Below are 20574 nucleotides of genomic sequence, written 5' to 3'. Positions count from 1 at the left end.
AGAAGAAATGCAATTTGGAATTATCAATATGCAAACAACCAAACATATATACAAATCTTAAAGTAGCATACATGAAAGATCGAAATAGATAAAAATAATTAAATAAAAATCATATATGAAATAATAATATTTGAATGAAATTTCAAAAGACATAATGTATATATAAAGAAAAGTGAGTAACATATAACATACTATTTGTCAATCTAAATAAATAATATACATGAAATGAAAATTTTATATATAAAAATAAAGATACTAGCATATGAAAGTATTCAAAATAAATATAATATACCATTTAAAATAGGATCCTTGGAAGAAGATATACATACATAAAATAATATAAAATCAATAATATATATATATATATATGCATATAAAGAGAAAATAAAAAAAAGAAATTTAAAGGAAATATGAAATCAATAATGCATACTTAGAGTAAAAAAAAAGTATAAGTTATGTATATACATGAAATAAAGAAAACTTAATATAAGTAAAGCATATAAATACAAAATAATATATGAAAGTATTTTTGGAAAAAAAACAAATAAATATGCACATGAAAAAAGTACATTTTCATTTTGTTAAAATAATATATACAAAAATATATACATCAATTTTGTTTAACAAAACTAAATGTTAAAATAATATATTCTTATTTTGTAGGGAAAAAAATGAATAAAAACTTAATTGGAAGAAAAACAAAATTAAAGGGACAATTTATGAACAAAGCAAACCATTTAAACAGAATTTTGGGCCAAAGTAAAATGCGCTCTAACGTTTGGGGACTAAAAATGCACATTAACCAAACCCCAAAACGAACAGCTTCAGCGCGGACTAAGATGAACACTCGCGCAAATTCCTGGGACAATTTAAAAAAATTAAAGAAACCATGGAAAGGCCCCAATCGAATACTAGCGCAAAAGGGAAGGACTGGACGTGCAAATTACCCATTTAAGGGGAACATGCGCAGAACTAGCCTGTCCATACACAGGCAATCTCTTTCCCTTCCCCAAAAGCTATTAAAATTAAACCTTTATTTTTTAAAAAAATATTAAAGAACTTTTAGAAAACCCAAATCCCCTTTTTAAAACCCCTTTTCCTTTTAACATTCACCCTTTAGTTTTTTTGAAAAAATCTTAAGAACTTTTGAGATGCTCTCTCAACTCATGCATTCCTCTTCTCCTTTTTATCAGACACCGTCAAAGGTCCCACATACCATGGCCGCCGAAGACACGAGCACAACTCCGGTAAGACCTCTCTCTTTTATACTTCGTCCTTGTTTTGGATTCAAAAAAAAAGGAGAAAAATGAAAAAAAAAACAGAAGTAAAGTACAGTAAATGATCACCTTCAATAATATTCTTCTAGTTGTTCTTCTACTGATTTTGTGTTTCTTTTGTATAAAAAAAACATCCCTTTTACAATGAAAAAACGAAGGCTTTATAGCCAAAATACAAATAGTTTCTCCCTATTTCTTTGCTCAAGTCACAGGTATGGTGGACGTGGGGCGTGGGTCATGCTACATGCTAGTTGGCCGGACATGCGAGGTGGAGTGCGTGGTGGTGGAGAACGTGGGTAGTGGCGGTTGAAGGGAGGCAACAAATCTACGGTTTCCTCCTTCCTAAAATGTTTTGTGGGCTAGGGTTTTTTTTTTTAAATTTGGGCATGTTTAATTTGGGTTTGTGGTTTGTATTTTGTGCCGGGCAAAATATGGGTTTTACAAATAGGATCCATGTGTTGGAATTTCATTATTACTTCGAAATTTCAAAACTAAATGGTGAGACAAATTTAATAATAAAATTATGATTCAAAATATTTAGATACTTTTTTCAACAAGAATATGAGATTATGTAAGTCCACAGCCCTAGATCAAACCATATCAAAATTCTTTTAAATAAAATCGGCTGTTAGTGCAATGTTAGCTCAAGCCAAAACCAAGAAATAATATAAAATACTTATGGCTAAAATGCTCAACTCAATGGATTCTGGATCAGAAGATGAGAAATCCTCAACATCTTCAATCAAAACAATGAATCTTGCAGACGATACCACATCAATAACTATCACCAGAACTAAGAAAAAATTATCATAATTTTGCAAAGACGAGATGAATGAAAGCAAAAACAAAAGATGAACAGGGGAGATTCCTGTAGAGCAAAGGCAAAAATGAACAGGAGTGATTTCCTGCCAAAAGCAATTAAGAATGAATAGTGAAATTCCCTGTAGAGCAAAGACAAAATGAATAAGAGAGATTCCCTGCAAAAAAACAACCAAGAATGAACAGTAAGATTCCTTGCAAAAATTTTGTAATAAAAAAATATATTCTCTGCAAATTATAATAATAATTTGAAAAATAACTATTATGCAATCTTTGTAATAATGTAAGGGATTGAATTTCCCATAGAAAAATATTGTAAAGAGGCATGAGCCCTCTATAAAAGGCTCTCAATTTTGTAAAAACGGACACGACCTCAAACCCTCAATACAGAGATCAAAAATTTATTTCCCCAAGCTTTCTAGCTTTCAGAATTTAAAATTTTCAAACTATTAAAATATTTAATTTTCAAACAAATCAAATTTAAGTTTTCAAATTTTATTTTTCAAATTATGACTTCCATCCACTCAATCCTTATATCCTCGGGATTATCTGGTTATATAATTTATTATTTTAATAAATTATTTAATATTTCAATTTTATTTTTAATAATAAATTTTAAAAATAATAATTTTAAATAATATTCTTCACATATTATTGAAAATATTCAATATTAATATTTTAATAATAAATATTTATTACAATTATAAGTAAATTAATAATAAATATTTTGTAGTATAAAGGTTAAAATATGTCATAAGTCTATATATTATTCACAAATTTACAATTTAGTCTCTGTACTTTTATTTTCAAGAATTTAGTCTCTCTACTTTCCAGATTTGAAAATCAAGTTCAATTGTTGACATTATTAAAATTTTTTGGTAATTTTGTTGATGTTACATTTTTAAATAAAAAAATGCTTACTTGGCAGTCATGTAACTAAAAAATGACATTGTAATGAACCTGAACTTAACAAAATATAATATATGCAAAAATAATGTAAAATATAAATTTATTTATATAAAATAAACCTAATGAAACAATAAAAAGAAAAAAAAAATATTAAATGTATATTTGTTTTATTGAAAATAATTTTTATGAAATATTTTTAAAAAAATTTATCAAACAAGAAAAAATATTTAACACACATTCATCAAAACACTATAAAATATTAACTTTTCCTAGAAAGTAAGCCATTTTTCAGAAATCATTTTTTTGAAGTTATTTTCAGTGAAACAAACATATCCGTAATTTTATCTTAAGAAAAACAAATATAAAGTAAACTCTGAAATTTAATTTGATTGGCAAGTTAAAAAAGTAAAAGGAAAAATAAGAAGGAAAAGATGGAAAAGGTCTGATTCATCTAACTGGATTTCAATCATTTATTATTTGGCCTTGAAGAATAATATAGAACACATTGAAGGCCATGCCTAATGCAAATTAGAGGTAGCAACCAATGGGTTAAATCCAGGGATTAAAAACTTAATGCTAGCCCAAGCCTCTTTTTTTTTTTTTTTTGACAGCTTTTATACTTTTAGACTGCCTTCACTACTATAGGACTTCTAACATAGTGTACATGATCTGACCATATCAACTGCCCATATACATATTCCTTAATTGCTTCACCTTTTTTAACCTTCAGGCTAACTATGAATGTCTTATCTTCACCAACCTTTTTGAACTTCAAATTTTTCGGCTTAACCTTAACCGAAATTCCGACTGGTTTCTGCACTTGAGCTCTGTAAGTGCCTGGTGTTCCTACATTTTTAACAGTCCTGGTCACTGTAATGGATCCAACAAGGTTAGGGATAGTGATTGAAGGGTAGTTGAAGTTGGCAAGATTGAGCGAACCGGGGCACTTGTAGTTGTCCTGCGAGAATGTTGATATTAGTGTGTCGTTGTACCCCAATGTGCATAGAAAGTTTAGGTAATCCTTAGTGGATAAGTCATAAACAAGTCCCGGATCCATAGCAAAGTTTGGTTGTATATGTCCCGATCCATAGCTGAACGGTCCGGCTTTGATGTATGATGCATTTAGAATCGGCTCGTTTGCGTTATCCAATGTGGTTGCTGCAACATGGGGGGGGGGGAATGTAGGGGTTTATTCCGCAATCATAATCTTAATGAAAATTCAAGAACTAGAAACCCAGGGTTTATTCTTCAAGGTAACAGGTTTCTTACCACTGGTCATAATAGCTGATTTGATTGCTGCAGGGCTCCAATTAGGATATCGGGTTTTAAGAAGGCCAACAATGCCTGAAACATGAGGACATGACATCGAAGTGCCTGATACTGAGTTAAACTGAACTCGGCGCTTGTCGAAATCTTCATTTGTTGGCCCTTCTGCTTCTGTATAGGCAGCTATTACACTCACTCCTGGTGCAGTGATATCAGGCTGAATATTGGATACAAAAATACCGAGTATGAGATGCAATTTAGCAGATGAGAAAACAAATATATATATAGTTGCTGCTGGTAGCAAGTACCTTGAGGATCTCAGGTGTGATGGTATTAGGTCCCTTTGATGAAAATGCAGCCATAAAGGGGGCTGGCTTTGTGCCAATTAGGGTGGTCACGGGCATAATACGAGCCATGGGATTCCTGTTCCCGATATCCATACATAGTCAGTGAACGTCTATTACTGTTGTCATATAAGCTCACAGAATGACTCGTAAGGGTAACATATTTATTGATCCTCGCACTTACTTTGTTGAATTAATGTAAGCGAAAACAGCAAGACCATCAGTGTAATTGATATGTGAAGCCGGGAGTAGATGAGCATCGGCAATAATTTCATTCCCTGTGAGAAAGTCATTCGCAAGAATCATGCCAACAGCGCCAGCCAGAGCTACTTGCTGACCCTTGTCCACCCTCGCATTCTTCCCTCGAAGACAAACCAAGATCTTTCCAGTCACCTTTTTAGGATCAAGGGCACCAGCCTGGCATAATGTTCTGCATGATGTCTACAAATCAGCATGTATATATATAAAAGATAATGAGAAGAGAAGATACGTATAACAGTTGGTATAACTGAAACCAAGGTACACTATTTACAAGTGTTATATCCTTACGCATTTTGAATGGAGGCATTCGCCAACTTAGCATCCGCTGCACTTAAAAGAGGGAAGAACTTCTTGTCTGGCAAAACTTTAGATGATAAACTTTGTCCCTTCAAAAAGGAAACATAAGTATTTATAAGTGCTGGATGAAAACATATGAAGCATGTTATGAACCAAAAATCTTAAGTAGTAGTTTGCTTTCTCTCTATTTTTGTGTTTAATTTTGCATTCAATTGGATGATTATGTTGCTACTTTTTATTCTATTAGTCCTGATCGCATTTCGACTTATGTTTGACGATATTTATCATTTTGATCTTCAGTAACCAGACTTCAAGGAAGGGAAGAAATAACCTTGTAGTGCATATTGTTGCCAAGGACAACAACACTACGAAACTCCCTATCCATTGTGCTGGCTCCGACCGTTATCTGCCATGGTGCAATGTTGGAGACAGTCCCATCAGCAGGTCCTGAATTTCCAGCCGAGCAGACCACAACAATTCCATGCTTGATAGCATGAAAAGAACCGATCGCAACGCTGTCATTGAAAAAGGCAGTAGGATCTCCTCCCAGAGAAACTGACAGCACGTCTACACCATCCTGAATGGCCACATCAAAAGCTGCCAATATATCTGCATCAAAGCATTCATTTCCTGAAACTGGTGGCCAGCACACCTTGTATGCTGCTACTCTGGCTCTAGGGGATCCACCTTTTGCGGTTCCTTTGCCAAAACCGAAAACACTTGCCCTGGGTACCATGTTACCACCAGCAGTCGATAAGGTATGTGTTCCATGACCTTCTTTATCGCGTGGAGTATCGAATGACGAGTTGAGTTTGCCAACAACAGATGCATAGCCTTTGTTGAAGTACCTCGCTCCAATTAGCTTCCTTTAATATAAATCCAACAATTTAGGCACTAACATGGTTTAGAAATGCTAGAAAGAACACATATCATCAATAAACAAACTTAAATTTCGATTTAAATACCAACTTTATAAACCTAAACTACCTTCAGGAAAAGGGACAGTAGCTTTTTCCAGGATAAAAAAGACACCATAACAAGACAACAGCATGATAAAAATAACATTTCAACCCCCCCAAAAAAGGAGAAAGGTGATCTGAACAATGACAGCAAGGGAATATCAGAATAAGTATGAATATTTTATGCAATTGCAAGTTGCAAGCAAAGCAGTGCACGCATGCATGTGCCATTCAAGCTGCCAGAAGCTTTGTGTCACAGTCAGTGCGCTGAACCAATCACCTATACTGGCCCGAGCTTTGAGTCTCGGCCCACGACACTTTGCTGCTAACCGTGAAAAGTGAACCGTATTAAAGCAGATTATAGGGGATCTATAAAATGCCGGCTGACTATTGTGTGTCTCAAAGGTTTTTTTGGACTTGTCCAAGAACATGAACCTAGATCTTAAACAATTCAATGGCTTTCAAATTTCATTATATTTTATGTTTTTTAAATGGCAACATAAACAATTCTTTGCTGTCTTGCTTTTAGGCAACAAAGTGTTTAACTATATAAGAATATCAGATTAAACTATTCTGTCATTAGTGTGGAAGGGTAATACAAATTAGCTCATTGTTTGAGATTTTCAAACAGGTTGTGATAAACTATAAACAAAAATTTTCAGAATACAGTCAGTTTATTTAAAAATATATATATTGCTAATATTTAAATCATACTCCATTGCAATACAGAGAGTCTTGCTTCACAGTGAAAAGCAACCCAAGAATTAAAAATTGCTCACTTACCAAAAATATATAACATGAAATTCTTTTTATATCAAGTAAACAATTTTAAACACATGACTTATTTTCATTGACAAATGTGAGGGAGAAAATAGGTGATAAAAGAATCTTATCTAGATTTTATCCACTTACAGACACTTCATTTTTTTAGTAAGTTTAATGACATAAAAAAGGGGTGGCTGGAACTGAATACTGGTTTTTAGACTAAAGCCTCAATGGTCCTACGGATGGAATCTATGTTATTCGGATTCATGTGTGAGTGTCTGATATCTACCCCGTATTAGAGCATTTTTATTTTTTCAGAGTCATATTTCATTCCTATATTTGAGTAGGTGTTGAACTTGAGTCGGATACAAAATAAAGTCATTGGAATTTTAAACTTGTATCTGTGTCTACTAGAAAAGGTGAACCATTATTTGTTCCCATGGAACTTAAACCACAGTATACACCCTTTTCTATTTGTGTTGAGTTTAAAATTCAGACCCCCTTTTTTTTAAAAAAAATTCACTAACTCTTAGATAAAGTGGTACCCTCAGCTTTACCATGAAATTCCAAATAGCTATGCTTTTTATATTTATATTTATATTATTACAGATACCGGTCCATCCCCACCATCAAATTGGAACTGCTGAAGATTCCTACATTACCTAAATTTCACCTCTGCAGTCTGCACACATGCCACATTCTTTCTGGGTTCACAACGATGGAGACATTTCCACAATTAAACCCTACATTATGCAATAACTAAGGGTTTCTATAAGGGCATTCTTAGAACTGGGTTTTTAGCTACTTTCCTTTATCAAATTTAAACACAATAAGTGGTAAGAAGACAAAATGAACATCATCCTTGAAAAAGGTACACCACTGCCATGGGCGTGGGATGAAAGGTGGGGATGGCAGGGGAAAGAAACAAATAAAAAACAGACCTGTTGCAGTGAAATCCAGCATCTTTCTGATTTTGACAAATTCCCTTCCACTTTGAAGGAATCGGTCCATACCCATCATCACTGAAACTTTTTGATTCAGGCCAAACACCTTAGCATAAAAGCCAAAAATAAAAATAAAAATCAATCCCCATTCAACATGCGTTAATGGCTGTGAAAGTCAAAGCCTTTCACTAAAATACAAGCAAACCATGGGCAATATTCATCTTTGATTTCTTGTTTTATTGCACTACCTTTCAATCCTTGTCCTACCCCATTTTCTACTTCGCGTTTTTGCTATCTATTCAGTATTTAATTTTTGTTAAGCTGCCTTATCAATGGAATAGCTACATTATACATTTATAATATAGACGCTTCATCATGCACGAACACGCAGTGGGACTAGAAAATGACTGCATCTCAGGTTCATGGATTGGGAAAATCACCATCTATCATAATTTAAGCTACGTGTATGGTATATTTAAACCAAATTGTCTATTTACATCATTATCTTAATTCCAACGTTGTAAAAAGCAAAACCCTTTTCTTTTTATTAAGTTCAACTTTCCAAATTAAAAATTATTAATATGTTAGATCCAATCTGTATTCATTTATGAGTTTTGTCATATGGGAACGAAGTTAACTGATAAAACAAACAAAACACATTGTCCAGTCAGTTCATGTAGTTATTATTTACAAGACCGGTAATCATATGAAAGATTAAGATGTAACTCACCAGTGTCAAGGTTTCCGATGATGGTGTCTTCACCGTATCTGGTTTTGTTCCAGATTGAGTTGGATGGAACGACACCGTTGTTATCCAAACCAAGGAAATCCCAGGATCGCGTTGTGTGTAGCTTTCTTCCCTTGTTCAAGAACAGTGAAACTACTTTCGGATGCCCTGCGGATAAAGAGTTTTTTTAACACAGTTTCTCGGGAAAATTGAAGCAGAGAAGAAAAAAACAAAAGAAATGGACATTTACTTGCGATCTGAGCTGCTACTTCATCGTCTAAATGGGCAGCGAAACCATTGATGTGCCTTGTGTAAGAGTAAAAGATAGCTTCTCGAGCATGCTCATGGCTGTTTCGAAACAAATCATTCAAGATGTAAAGAAAAAAAAAATAGCTTCAAATATGTTTACTCCACGAAACGAACTTACCCGCCGAGGAATGATCCGAGAAAATGGTAGTGAGATTCCGTCACAGCATCGAGATCAACCGATGAAGATTGGATTCCATGCGAATGACCTCCCAAGTATACCACATATGACTACATAAACAACAACCAAGAAGGAAATTTTGCTTTTTTCTTCAATAATCATTGTAAGCACCATTAATGGAAGAAAAAGGTGGGGGTTGAATCGAAATGCTTACCCTTTTGACAGCAAATGCGGGGCTCTGCAAAAAGGAGAAAACAATAAAGGAAAGCAAACAAAGGATAGCATTTGAAAGTCTCATTTGCTTGGCCTGCAGCTTGTTCTGTATCACCTCTGTTCCAACCCCTCTGTTTATATAATAAAGTAGAATGGAACAGGGATATTGGAGTTGTGTTTATGACACTGTCTTGGAATTAATTAAAAACAATTTTTAATCATAATAGAATCTCAATTCTGACTTTTGAAAGCAAAATCATTAACGTGTGAACTCCAATTGCAGGATCTAAATGGCTATGGCAGACTTATTTATAATCGGTTTATGAGTATAAATGAAACAGTAAAATAACAATTTTAGCGTGATTTTGGTTTGAATGTAGATTTGGAGTTGACGGGGCTAAACTTGACGACGATTAAAAAGAAAAAAGGATGGGTTTGTAGCAATACCATTAACCCTGCTTGTATGTTGAAGATAACATAATTGACAATTATGAGCTGAAAAACATGTTTCTTTATTTATTTTTATTGAGCAAGGGAGATAGGAAGGCTAGCCTTCGATATAGGGTCAAGAAGAGGAGTCAAGCATGTGTCAGCTGGCCGTCCGATGGGGCCACTTAAACACTCAACTTTGGACTAGTTGCTTTTGTCTACTTATTTGATGCCACGATCCAATCCATATCAAGAAATGATATAATATATATATATTCGTATGGTATTATGATTGGTTTATAAGTATACATAACATGGTCCAAAGAGATGCTTTGTTTAGCATTGAGATTAAGTTGAAAATGGAGGCAGGAGGCTTACTTTATTTTGCCTTTTATTGTTGTTTAGAAGTCAGCGGTGAGGTGGGTGAATATGAGTTTTCACTTCATTGTATGCCATTTGACTAACTGTAGTACAGATATTGGGCTAAGTCAATTCTAATATTATGGCTATCCCTATTGCCAAAAACAAAATATTACCTCTATTCCACAACTCTTTTCTTAAATAAAAATGTTATAAGGTATTTTATCCTTTTTATTTAAAAATTAATAAATTAATATTTATATTTAACACCATGTTTGGTTGGGTGTAATGGCTAATCCATTACACCCCGATTCGGTGGCCCCACCCAATACGTCGTTTGGTTCACCGTTTACCGAATCGGAGGTTTTGCTATTCCTTACCTATTCCCTCAGCAGCTGTAATAGGGATTCCTGGGTTTTAGTTTGTAATGGCTATTCATCGTTTTCTTCTTTAATTTTGAGACCAAAATAGCCTGCCTTCTTCTCCCAAAAAAATTCCCATCGATTTCATATCTTCAAATCAAGCCAAATCGATTCACCTTCACGTTTTCACATCTTCTTCCAGCCAAATCGATTCGCCTTCATCTTCTTCCGGCCAAAGGTATGCTGACAGCCAAAGGGCTTCACCATTCTTCCAGTTCTTGCAGCGACTGAGAAACAGTAGCGGGAAGGGAGGTAATCTTTTTTTGCCCTCATCAAGCTTCATCTCTTTAATTAGCTTATTCTTTTTTTCCATCCGTTCGCTCTCTCTCTTACTCGCTCATTCATTCATTCATTTTGTTTTTCTATTGCAGGTGATTAGTGATTTACATCACAAACCTGTTGCTCGCTTCTTTGAAATTTGACAAGTTTAAGGGAAGAAATAAGAAAGTTGCTCCATACTTCTCGTAAAAACTTCGTTATGGTAATCTTGCTGGTGTTTTTTTTTTTGGATCGATATAAATTTTTTGTATATCTATGTATTGTCTCTTTTATCTTGTTGGTTTCGTGTGAAATTTGGTTTATGTTTTGATTGAAATTGGAGATGACTTTTGATTTTTTATTTGAATTAATGAAGCAATGATTAATCCATCGAGGAAGAGAAAACATGGGTTTCTTATGAAAAATAAAGTCAACATAAATCTTGGAGGACCTTTGAACATGTTTTGCTCGATTTAGGTGTGGTTTGCATGGTGTTTGAAGAAATTTCTAAGTTCTAATTGTTTGGTGTTTGTGGTTTGGCTATCTAATTTCCTAAGTGTTTTTGGAGTTCCATTTTCTTTTTGTAATGTTTTTTGTTTACTTTCCATTTTGCATTCCACATGTTTGATAAATTAACAAAAGAAAAAGATCATTTCCTATACCACTGAAGTTGTTAAAACTTATTTTTCAACTCCATTTTTCTATTACAGAAATGGGCTTTCTGTCAAAAAGAAAATTACCCATTTCTTTGTTTCTCTGGAAGTTAGCAAGTAACATAACTTTGATAGTTTATATGATGAAAAATCCCGTTAGAGTATTTAGGATTATGCTAAAGGTCTTATGTTTTTCAAAAGTATATATATAAACCGAGTCTTTCAAAGGTATATATATTTTCATCATTGGGTATTGCTTCATTCATGAAGTTCTTAGTGAGGATGAAAGTAGTAAGGTTCTTGACTTCCTTCAAAATCCTTATTGCCCCGGTAACATTGGTTAGTTTATTAGTAGAAATTGAAAGGAATGATAAAGATCGCAGAGTAAGTATGGCCGGTGATATCTGTCCCTCTAGCTGGTTACTAGCCAATCTTACAGCAGTTAATGACTTGCAAGAATAAAGACTTAAAGGCAAGGTACTTGTAAAGTTATTGTTGCCAAGATCAAGAGTGTTAAGGTGTTGTAGGGTGGAGAAATTGAAGGCTGAAAGGTCTCCTTCTAGATGGTTAACCCGCAAGTTCAAAGTGACAAGATTGGTGCAGCTCATGAGAGATGGTGGCAGATAACCAGTGAAGTTGTTGATGTGAAGCGGCAGTTGTTCCAACTTGGAAAGCTGGCCTATGTCTTTCAGGATGGGGCCTTCAAATTCATTGGAAAAAAGCTCAAGGATGGTGAGCTTGTCGAGTTGGACAATGGTTGTTAAAGAAGGCATAAGAAGGAACAGGTCAAATATTCTGCAATTCATATAGTTTTGTCTCTGTTTTTTAGGATTTTCATGCTAAATAACCAAAAAGCATATGTTTTTTAACTATTATTGTTATTATTAAGTATGGATATGAACAAGCTGCAAGCTTGTATTGGTACACAAGTAAATGCTATGGATATTCATATTTAGAAATGAAGATGAATATTCATGCTTTAAAAATGAAGGCTGATTCATAATCTTGAGAAAACTGGAGAACTTCTGAACCATAGGACATAAATGCTATGGATATTCATCTCTTTTTTAAGCTCACATTTGAGTGAGAACATGGTTAATGGCCTATATCTACCGAGCATGCTTCGTCCCATGCAACCCTTGAAACATTAGATTGTTTAGTTCATGAAAAGGTGTCCCTATATAGACAGATAAACTAATATAGGGCAGCAAAAGAAGAAAAACAAAATGTAATTGACTATAAAACCTGTTTAGATCTCCTTGGATGTCTCCTCTTTTTCAAATGCAGCTAAAATTTATTGTCAATATTTACATCATCTTCCTCTTTTATATTTTGCAGATAGAGCCAATCCCAAGAGGAAATCTGCCTCCTGGTTTTGATCCTATTGAAGGTTGCAAGCTTATCAGAAAGGAAAAGGTATTATTTTCAAGATTTTCCCTTTTCTTTTTTTTCCTTTATTAAGCTGAGTGTGCACTACAATTTTAAAGCACAAGTTTGAATGAATTGCTTCTATTTTTCTTGTTTGTATTCATGTTACTTTGGTTATCCTTTGTTTTTCTTATCCTTTGTTATATTGTATCATAATTCAACATTATGTCGTTTACGTCGATTCAATATATGCCTTACATGTTCATTGTAAGACAAAATCTGTTCCCCGTTTACTATTTGGTTTTGTTTGAAACATATTTGTACCATGGGGTTGCGACGAAGATTCTATTTTCGTGTTTAAACCGTTTGCAACAATGTTTTCATTAGAGCAAGTTTTCATGTCTGCTGGTAGAGAACAATTTGTAATGCTTTCACTTGATGACTTGTTTACACCGTTGCTCGTACAAATCGTATATCGGTTTTATCTTATCATCTAGTATAGGTTTCAGCTTCTTCTATTGCAGCTTTCAGTTGCATGACCTTAGTCTAGGCCTATAGGGTTCTCACTTTTGTGGCATATTAGGCATGTTTTTTTCAATAGGCTGTTAATTTTCGAACTCGGATGAAGTTGGAAGCTATGAAGCTTTTTACATGTTCACTATGACACTGCACTATGGTCAGTTAGAACCCAATTCTGCTTCTTTGCTTGCTTTATATGCAGCTTGAAATCGCAATCAAGTTTTTGTCGTAAAGTTGCACCATGTTCATTCTTGTAGAATCAAACCTCTGTTCAATAGGCCTAGATAATTATCCTTTGTTGCAATGTTAGTGTCTTAAGGTTTGGGTATATGCTATCTGGTTTGCTTATCCCATGCAAAAACATGGTCTTATTACATTTCGCAGCATGGGATTCACATTCTGTTGCTTGTTCATGGATTATACTACCTATTTTTCAACCCGATTCTTATCATTTTTGTTCTTGCATCAATAATCAAATCAGTCTGTTAACATGCTCAGAACCCTTTCAATGCCACACTATGGGGTTGAAATTGATGCAGATGCAGATGCAGATGCAGTCCTGAAAATCGTGAAGATGCCCGAGTCTGAAAGACTCAAGATAACTACAGCAGCAAGGAGAAGAGCTAGCAGATTTTCGGAGCAAAGATTTTACGATGATCTCAAAGCCGCAATCCGACCAATTATATGCGGTTCTTCCTAGTTATAGGATTGCATTAGAAGATCACACTGACATAGAAAACAATAGTTATACTTGTTCTTGTTTATTGGGGTTCTTCACCCTTTCGATCCAATCATTAGAAAAAGCTTAGTTTAGATTTGTCAACAAAATAGATATACTCTTAATTTTGATTTGAAAACATACTTGAAGGAATTGAGGATCATGTTTGGTTCATTGGATTGCTCATTCAATTACTGCCCTATTTTAAGATCATCATTTTATAATTTTTTTAAATAGAGTAATTAAAAAGTAAATTTACTAATAATTTAATAATCTTGACCGTAATTTACTTTATATTTAAAAATATTGTTTATAACATAAAGTATTGTTTAATATTAAAAACAATGGACTAATGTTAGAAAATGGTTTCAAAGGCACAAAATCAATATTATTATCGTACTAATATTGCAAACAATATTTAAATTTCTCTAAATTAAATGAAAAATTAATATAAGAATATTGATTATTAAGAATTTTATTAAATTATATATTTTAATTAAAATATATTTAATAATAATTATGTTAAAATATGATTAAATTATTTATTATTGATATTAATAATCTTATTAAAATTTAATAACAATAACAATAATCATTTACCTAAACAAATTTCTGCTAAGGGTATTCTAGTCATTTTAATTTTTTCCATTATGCTATTACACCTCTATTACATTCAACCAAACACAGGATTACTATTACGCCTCTATTCCATTACATTCAACCAAACAGTTGATTTGCTATTACACCTCTATTCCATTACACATCTATTCCATTACACCTCTAATCCAATACACCTCTAATCCAATACAGTGAACCAAACGTGCACAGTCAGTTGGATCTAAAATATTTTAGTTAATTCGATTGGTTAATTAAATTAACCAAAATTTATATATTTTTATTTGTTGATTAAAATAAGTATAAAACATATAAAAAATAAATTGCTAATGTTTATTTTTTTAATAGTTAAAAAGCATATATTATTTTTTATTTATTCGGTTAATATAAAAAATTATAGTTCAAAAAAAACATTTCTAATATTAAAAATATATTATATATAATATACATTATTTATTTCGGTTAATTACGCGATTTTGGACCGAATTAACTGATAACCAAAATTCTAAAAAAATCATTAACCGACTTCCGACCGAACTAAATTCAGCCACCAACCGATTAATTGAATTAGATCGGTTCGACCGATTAATTTGGTTTTAACCGAACTGTGAACACCCTTACTTATACGTTAGGTCAAAAAGCAAACTAATCATTTTACTGTTAAAAACTAACCCCTTTACATTAGCATGTCACGTATTATAGTCTAGTTATTCTATTGTTAGTGTCAATTTTTAACCGTACAAATGAATAAAAATTTTAATAAAAAGAATCAATTTATTTTTTTATTTAATACACAGAGACTAATTTACTCATTTTATTTAATAATAGGATATGAAGCATTTATGAAAATTATCTGAGATGATAGTGTAAATACTCACAAGTGGCCACCCCTTTAATTGACATGTGTACATTCAAAGTATTTAATATATTTGATCAAATTTGTATTTAGATGTCAAGCATTTAATTTTATTTATTTATTTACTTTAAAATTTTAATTCAAGTAATCTGTACGAATTTGTAAATTACTAAATTTCCTTCTTAAAGTTGCCAAATAAGTATACTTATTCTTATATAGTAAATACAACTAATCATATATATACACTATAGTAGGATATTGAAGCATTTATGGAAATTATCTTAGCTGGCTGCGTAAAATATTGACAAGTGGTCACTCTCTTTGTAACAGTCCGATTTACACCCTAATCGGAACGGTAGTTTCAGGACCATGAATCTGAGTTAGAAAAATATTTAAATATTATTTTTCGTGTTTATTATATGTGAATTTACATGTGTGAAAATTTCGTAAGAAAATTTGATTGTTTGTGTATTTAATTTGATAAAAGGACTTAATAGCGTAAGTTGAAAACTTGATAGTTTAATTCATAAAGGTCGAATTGATAGTGGCTTTTTAATATGGAGTATTTATGTTGCAAATAATCCTTTATATTAGTGATGGCCGAATGTACCCTTAATGTATATGTTTATGTTATTATTTTTATAAGGTTAAATAAGTAAAATATGTTAAATGTTAACATATAATATATTAAAACATAAAATAAAAATTATATTCATTATATTTCCATCACCGAAACTTGATAAAAGAAAAAGAATCAAGAGCTTTGTGATTTTCGACCAATTTCAAGCTTGATTCAAGGTTAGTTTGGTTTCGGTTTTTGATAATTTTTACGTTTTTGAGATCGTTGCTTCGAGTACTACCCGACCCATGCTTGAATTTTTTATTTCGGTGAATATTTTGAGTTATGCCATTGATGAATATTTGTGTTTTGTGATGTTTGATGATGAAATATCAAAAATATGTTTTAGATTAACATGTTTTGTATTGGAGTTTTTGATGATTTTTAGTTAATAGGACTAAATTGAAAAAATAATAAATTAAAGGACTAAAATGAAAAATAATTGGAATGTATGGATTAGTATGGACATAAGGAAGATTTGGCCTAGCTATGATGTGATGAGATTGTGAGTATTTTGTGTTTTATACAATTAGGACTAATTTGTAAAAAGTATGAAATATCAGGGGTAAAATGGTAATATTCCCATTTATGTATTTTTGGATTAAATTGAATGAAATTGTGTTTAAATGAGGTTAATTTGAAATTATATAGATCAAGAACAAAGGAAATCAGATTTGGATCGGGGAAAGACAAAAATAATCGAATAGCCGATTTGTAACGTCTGTCGATATCCGAGGTAAGTCTTTAAGTAATTAAACATGGTTTATTTTGAACATAGAATGTTTTACTGTGATGATTTGAATTTTATAATCTATTAGTATAATAGCCGAATGTGATGTATCATTGAATTATTGTGATTGAGTTTCATTTGACTGATTTAAAACCTCTAAAAGTGGTATGTGTTACATAGAATATTGTATAATTCAATATATGAAATGTTGTGGAATGATTCTATATTTGTGATATTCGGGCTTTAAGCCTAGCAAGCCTTGTGCTGGTGACTTTAATCGGGCTTAGTGCCTAGTAGGCTTAGTGCCGGTGAATAAATATCAGACCTTAGGTCTAGCAGGCCTTGTGCCGGTGGGTGATTTAGGCTTATGCCTAGCAGGTTTTATACCGGTGATTTGTTTTCAAGTCTATAATTATAAGAATTCAAGTTATTGTGGATATTGAGCAAATGAAATTGAGCTAAATTTTGCATTGTATATGTTCAGCCAAAAAGGTAAGTACATGTGAGCTTATATTGAACTTGTATATTCAGTTAAATGTGAAGTTAACTTGAATGTGCATTTTCGGCCATATGTGACGTACTATTGAATTTTGAACTATAGGTCACATGTGATGTTATGATGAACCTTGTATATTCGGCTTTATATATAAGTGTCTATGTGATGATATAATTGATCTTGAGTAATTAGTTATATAGGAAATATTTATATGGTATTATTTAATTGATTGTGAACATTTGGCCAAGGTATTTTATTAAGATAAAGTATAGCATTATAAATATAATTTGTTTGAATATGTGAACGTTCGGAATTATGTTTTTGTTCAGTAATGCCTCGTAACCCTAGTCCGACGACGGATATGGGTTAGGGGTGTTGCACTCTTTAATTGACATGTGTACATTCAAAGTATTTAATATATTTGGTTAAATGTAACTCTCCAAAAATTTGAGTGTTTGATTGTTGGATTTTATTGTAATTGAGTCCATGTATCTGTGGTTATGTGGTTTGTTTATGTGTTTGAGGTCAGGGATTTGAGATGCGGTTTTAGAGGTTTTGCTATTTTATTTTAACTAACCTCTATTTCTAAGTCATTGACTTAGATTTTATTCTGTCTGAATTAATGTTAAGAATGAGCTTATTGGTTCAATGGTTAAGTATTTGTATACCCTCTAGTCTTATGTTTGAGTCTTGGTGTGCACGTTAGATAATATTTTTGCTTAATGTTGGAGTTGTGATAAGTGGTTAAATTAAATTAAACGTTCCTTTTTCTCCCTGCTTTTCCATTTCTCTCTTTTTTTTTCCTTTCTTTTTTTTTTCTTTCTTTCTTTGTCTCTTTCCCTTTGAGTTCTTTTTCTTTTCTGTTTATTCGCTGCTTAGATTCATACATCTTGTTTGTTGTTGTTGTCGGGTAAGTTTGTGTTCTGTTAATTTCTTGTGCTCATTTGTTCCCTTTTGGAAAAAAAAACATTAGTTGTTGTCTTTCTTGCCAAATGTAGTTTTTTGCGTAAACTGTTCGAACCTTTTGATTATATGTTTAGTTGTTGTCCTTAGGGGAAGGTCTCGAAGATAATGATCCATCTAACGCTCTAAATTCGTGATTGTAGTGGTGTGGAGGTAATACGTGATTTAGGATTTTCTCGTGTCGAAACGTTTCGAAAATGTTGGTTGTGTGATAATCTTAGTGTTATTTCAAATTATCACTTAACTGGTTATGGATTGTTCGTTTTAGGTCTTGGGAATCTTCTGCATTTTTCCGGCTTCGAAACTACTTCAGGTGCGTACTAAAAACTTGAGTTTTTACGAATTTCAGATGTCGAAAAACATGGTTGTCGACGCTACATGGCCGTGTGCCAGGGCGTGTGGTAGGCTGTGTAATTCACTGTTCACTAGGGAAGAGCCACACGGGCAAGGGACACGGGTGTGTGTCCAGACCGTGTGTGGCCATGATAGTGCAGGGTTCACACTGGCCAAAGACATAGGTGTGTGTCCAGGCCGTGTATGTAACATCCCGAAATAGGGCCTAGTCAGAATAGTGGTTTCAGGACCACAAATCCGACATCAAAATATTTATTTTATGATTATTATGAGGCCTAGAATATGAATATATGCATGTGTTAAAGTTTCATGAAGAAATTCTAAGTATAAGATGTCCAATTGGAAATTAGGGACTAAATTGAATAAATTGCAAAACTTGATTTCTAGAAGCAATTTGTATGAAATTGCTTTGGGTTATGAATTAGAAGGTATTGCAGAGCAATTTTCCCAAATTCTAAATTTTTGGACAAAAATGGGCTTGCATGGATGAAATTTTAAATTAATGGTATGAAGGCATTTTGGTCATTTGTCATTTTAATGAATTAAAATGGGAAAAATCAAGCCAAAATCAGCCATTTTCTCCTTCATCCAGCTGAAAATTTGAGGTTCTCCATAGCTAGGGTTTCAAGCTTTCCAAGCTCAATTGTAAGTGCTCCCAAGCTCCGTTTTTCATGCTCTTTGTATTTTTGAAATCCCGATAGCTTGCTCTCTCCATTTCTACCCATAATTCATGTTAAGGTTCATGTTTAAAAATTTACCCATGCATGATTTGCTTGTATTTTGATGGATTATGGAGGAATATGAAAGATGAATGTATATTAAACATCTTTTCCTAGTTGATTTTCATGAAAAACCCTTATAGGAACTATTTTGTAAAAGATGTAAATGTGTGGTAGAAATGAGAAAATAATGGATAATGTAGGCTACCATAAGAAGGAAAAGTGTTTGGCTAGGCTTGGGTAAGATAGAAAGTGCATGTGTTTCATTATACGAGCCTAAGGACAAAATCGTAAAAATGTGAAAGGTAGGGGCAAAATGGTCATTTGGACCGAGGGTAGATATTAAACTTGAAATGCATAATGTAGTGAATTAATGAATTAATTTTGTTGTTATAGACCCCGAGGAACAAATTCTGGAGGTCGATCGTGGTAAACGTAAGGTTTTGGAATGACCGAAACGCAGCTTTGAAAAGAATACCAGGTAAGTTCGGATAACTTAAAATAAACCCCTAATATGCATAATTGAATGACTTATGAATGCATGATGATTGCAATTATTATTAGCCTGAAATATCATGAAAATGCATATTTGATGGTAACATGTGAAAAATGTCTCGGATGAGGTTGGCAGAGGGAATTCGATGGATAAACCCTCATTGATATGTGTAAAGAGATCCTACATGTGTTGCAGTAAGGATTTAGCCTGGACGGGTAATCCGGATCTCGAGTATAGAAAGGATCTAACCCGGATGGGTGTTCCTTGAATGATCGAGTCTCCTGAAGAATATATGTGCATTGAGGATTTAGCCCAGACGGGTAATCCTATTAGGGTCTGAATTTAGCCTGGATTGGTAATCCCGACATCACCTTATGAGTTTATGATATGGGGGATTTAGCCTGGATTGGTAATCCTGCCATGATATGTGAAATGATCATTCGTAAGAATTGACGGATAATAGGTATTCCATCGAGATTTCCTAGAAACTCAACGAGATTAATATGATGTATGTCAAAATAAGATGATGAATGATGAGCTTATCTACATAAATTACATGATGCTTTGTTATGTGACTAACTTATTGATTGAGTGCATGTGATAGGAAATCATTTCATAATTGATGATTTCATGATTTAAGTATGGATGTATGCTAATTACTCGGTAAGTTTACTTTCTGGTTATTCGAGCTTACTAAGCATGAAAATGCTTACCCCTTTTTTTTCCCCATCTCGTAGAGCTCGAGGACTCATAAGGACTGGAAGACGATTGGAGAGGCAACACACTATCAA

At 33.0% G+C, this 20574-nt stretch overlaps 1 protein-coding gene and 3 long non-coding RNA genes across 5 annotated transcripts; 3 read left to right on the top strand and 1 right to left on the bottom strand.

Annotated features, from left to right (window-relative positions):
- The first annotated feature begins 989 nt into the window (after positions 1 to 989).
- Positions 990 to 1813, top strand: LOC121231823 (uncharacterized). The gene is made up of 2 exons (XR_005929900.1): positions 990 to 1247; positions 1436 to 1813. It is a non-coding gene; the product is annotated as an uncharacterized lncRNA (long non-coding RNA).
- Positions 1814 to 3451: 1638 nt separating this feature from the next.
- LOC107955332 (subtilisin-like protease SBT5.3) lies at positions 3452 to 9743 on the bottom strand. Its single transcript, XM_041116617.1, has 11 exons — positions 9210 to 9743; positions 8996 to 9105; positions 8819 to 8916; positions 8572 to 8736; positions 7839 to 7947; positions 5505 to 6039; positions 5165 to 5262; positions 4800 to 5045; positions 4580 to 4694; positions 4275 to 4488; positions 3452 to 4163 (listed from the first exon to the last, which is right to left on the bottom strand). Exons 1-11 carry the CDS (start codon positions 9291 to 9293, stop codon positions 3628 to 3630), a joined length of 2310 nt encoding a protein of 769 aa, XP_040972551.1. The 5' UTR covers positions 9294 to 9743; the 3' UTR covers positions 3452 to 3627.
- Positions 9744 to 10269: 526 nt separating this feature from the next.
- Positions 10270 to 14109, top strand: LOC107949508 (uncharacterized). 2 transcript variants are annotated; one of them, XR_005929899.1, is made up of 5 exons: positions 10270 to 10671; positions 10791 to 10900; positions 11858 to 12115; positions 12669 to 12746; positions 13757 to 14109. It is a non-coding gene; the product is annotated as an uncharacterized lncRNA (long non-coding RNA). The 2 variants fall into 2 exon arrangements; XR_005929898.1 differs by having other exon boundaries at positions 10791 to 12115.
- A 2573-nt stretch (positions 14110 to 16682) lies between these two features.
- Positions 16683 to 19768, top strand: LOC121231822 (uncharacterized). Its single transcript, XR_005929897.1, has 3 exons — positions 16683 to 16761; positions 18483 to 18527; positions 19684 to 19768. It is a non-coding gene; the product is annotated as an uncharacterized lncRNA (long non-coding RNA).
- The last annotated feature ends 806 nt before the right edge of the window (positions 19769 to 20574 follow it).

The sequence above is a fragment of the Gossypium hirsutum genome, chromosome A07 (genome assembly GCF_007990345.1).
Source record: "Gossypium hirsutum isolate 1008001.06 chromosome A07, Gossypium_hirsutum_v2.1, whole genome shotgun sequence".
In the NCBI taxonomy this organism is placed as follows: domain Eukaryota; kingdom Viridiplantae; phylum Streptophyta; class Magnoliopsida; order Malvales; family Malvaceae; genus Gossypium; species Gossypium hirsutum.
The sequence above is the reverse complement of the archived record's forward strand: the minus strand, read 5'-3'. Positions and strand labels throughout refer to the sequence as shown.

Coding starts and splice junctions, on each gene's coding strand:
- LOC107955332 (XM_041116617.1), bottom strand. CDS start 9,293: ATGAGACTTTCAAATGCTATCCTTTGTTTGCTTTCCTTTATTGTTTTC. Junction 6,040..7,838: donor GCTGGATTTCACTGCAACAG/GTCTGTTTTTTA, acceptor TTTATATTAAAG/GAAGCTAATTGGAGCGAGGT. Junction 4,695..4,799: donor GCTTACATTAATTCAACAAA/GTAAGTGCGAGG, acceptor TATCGGGAACAG/GAATCCCATGGCTCGTATTA.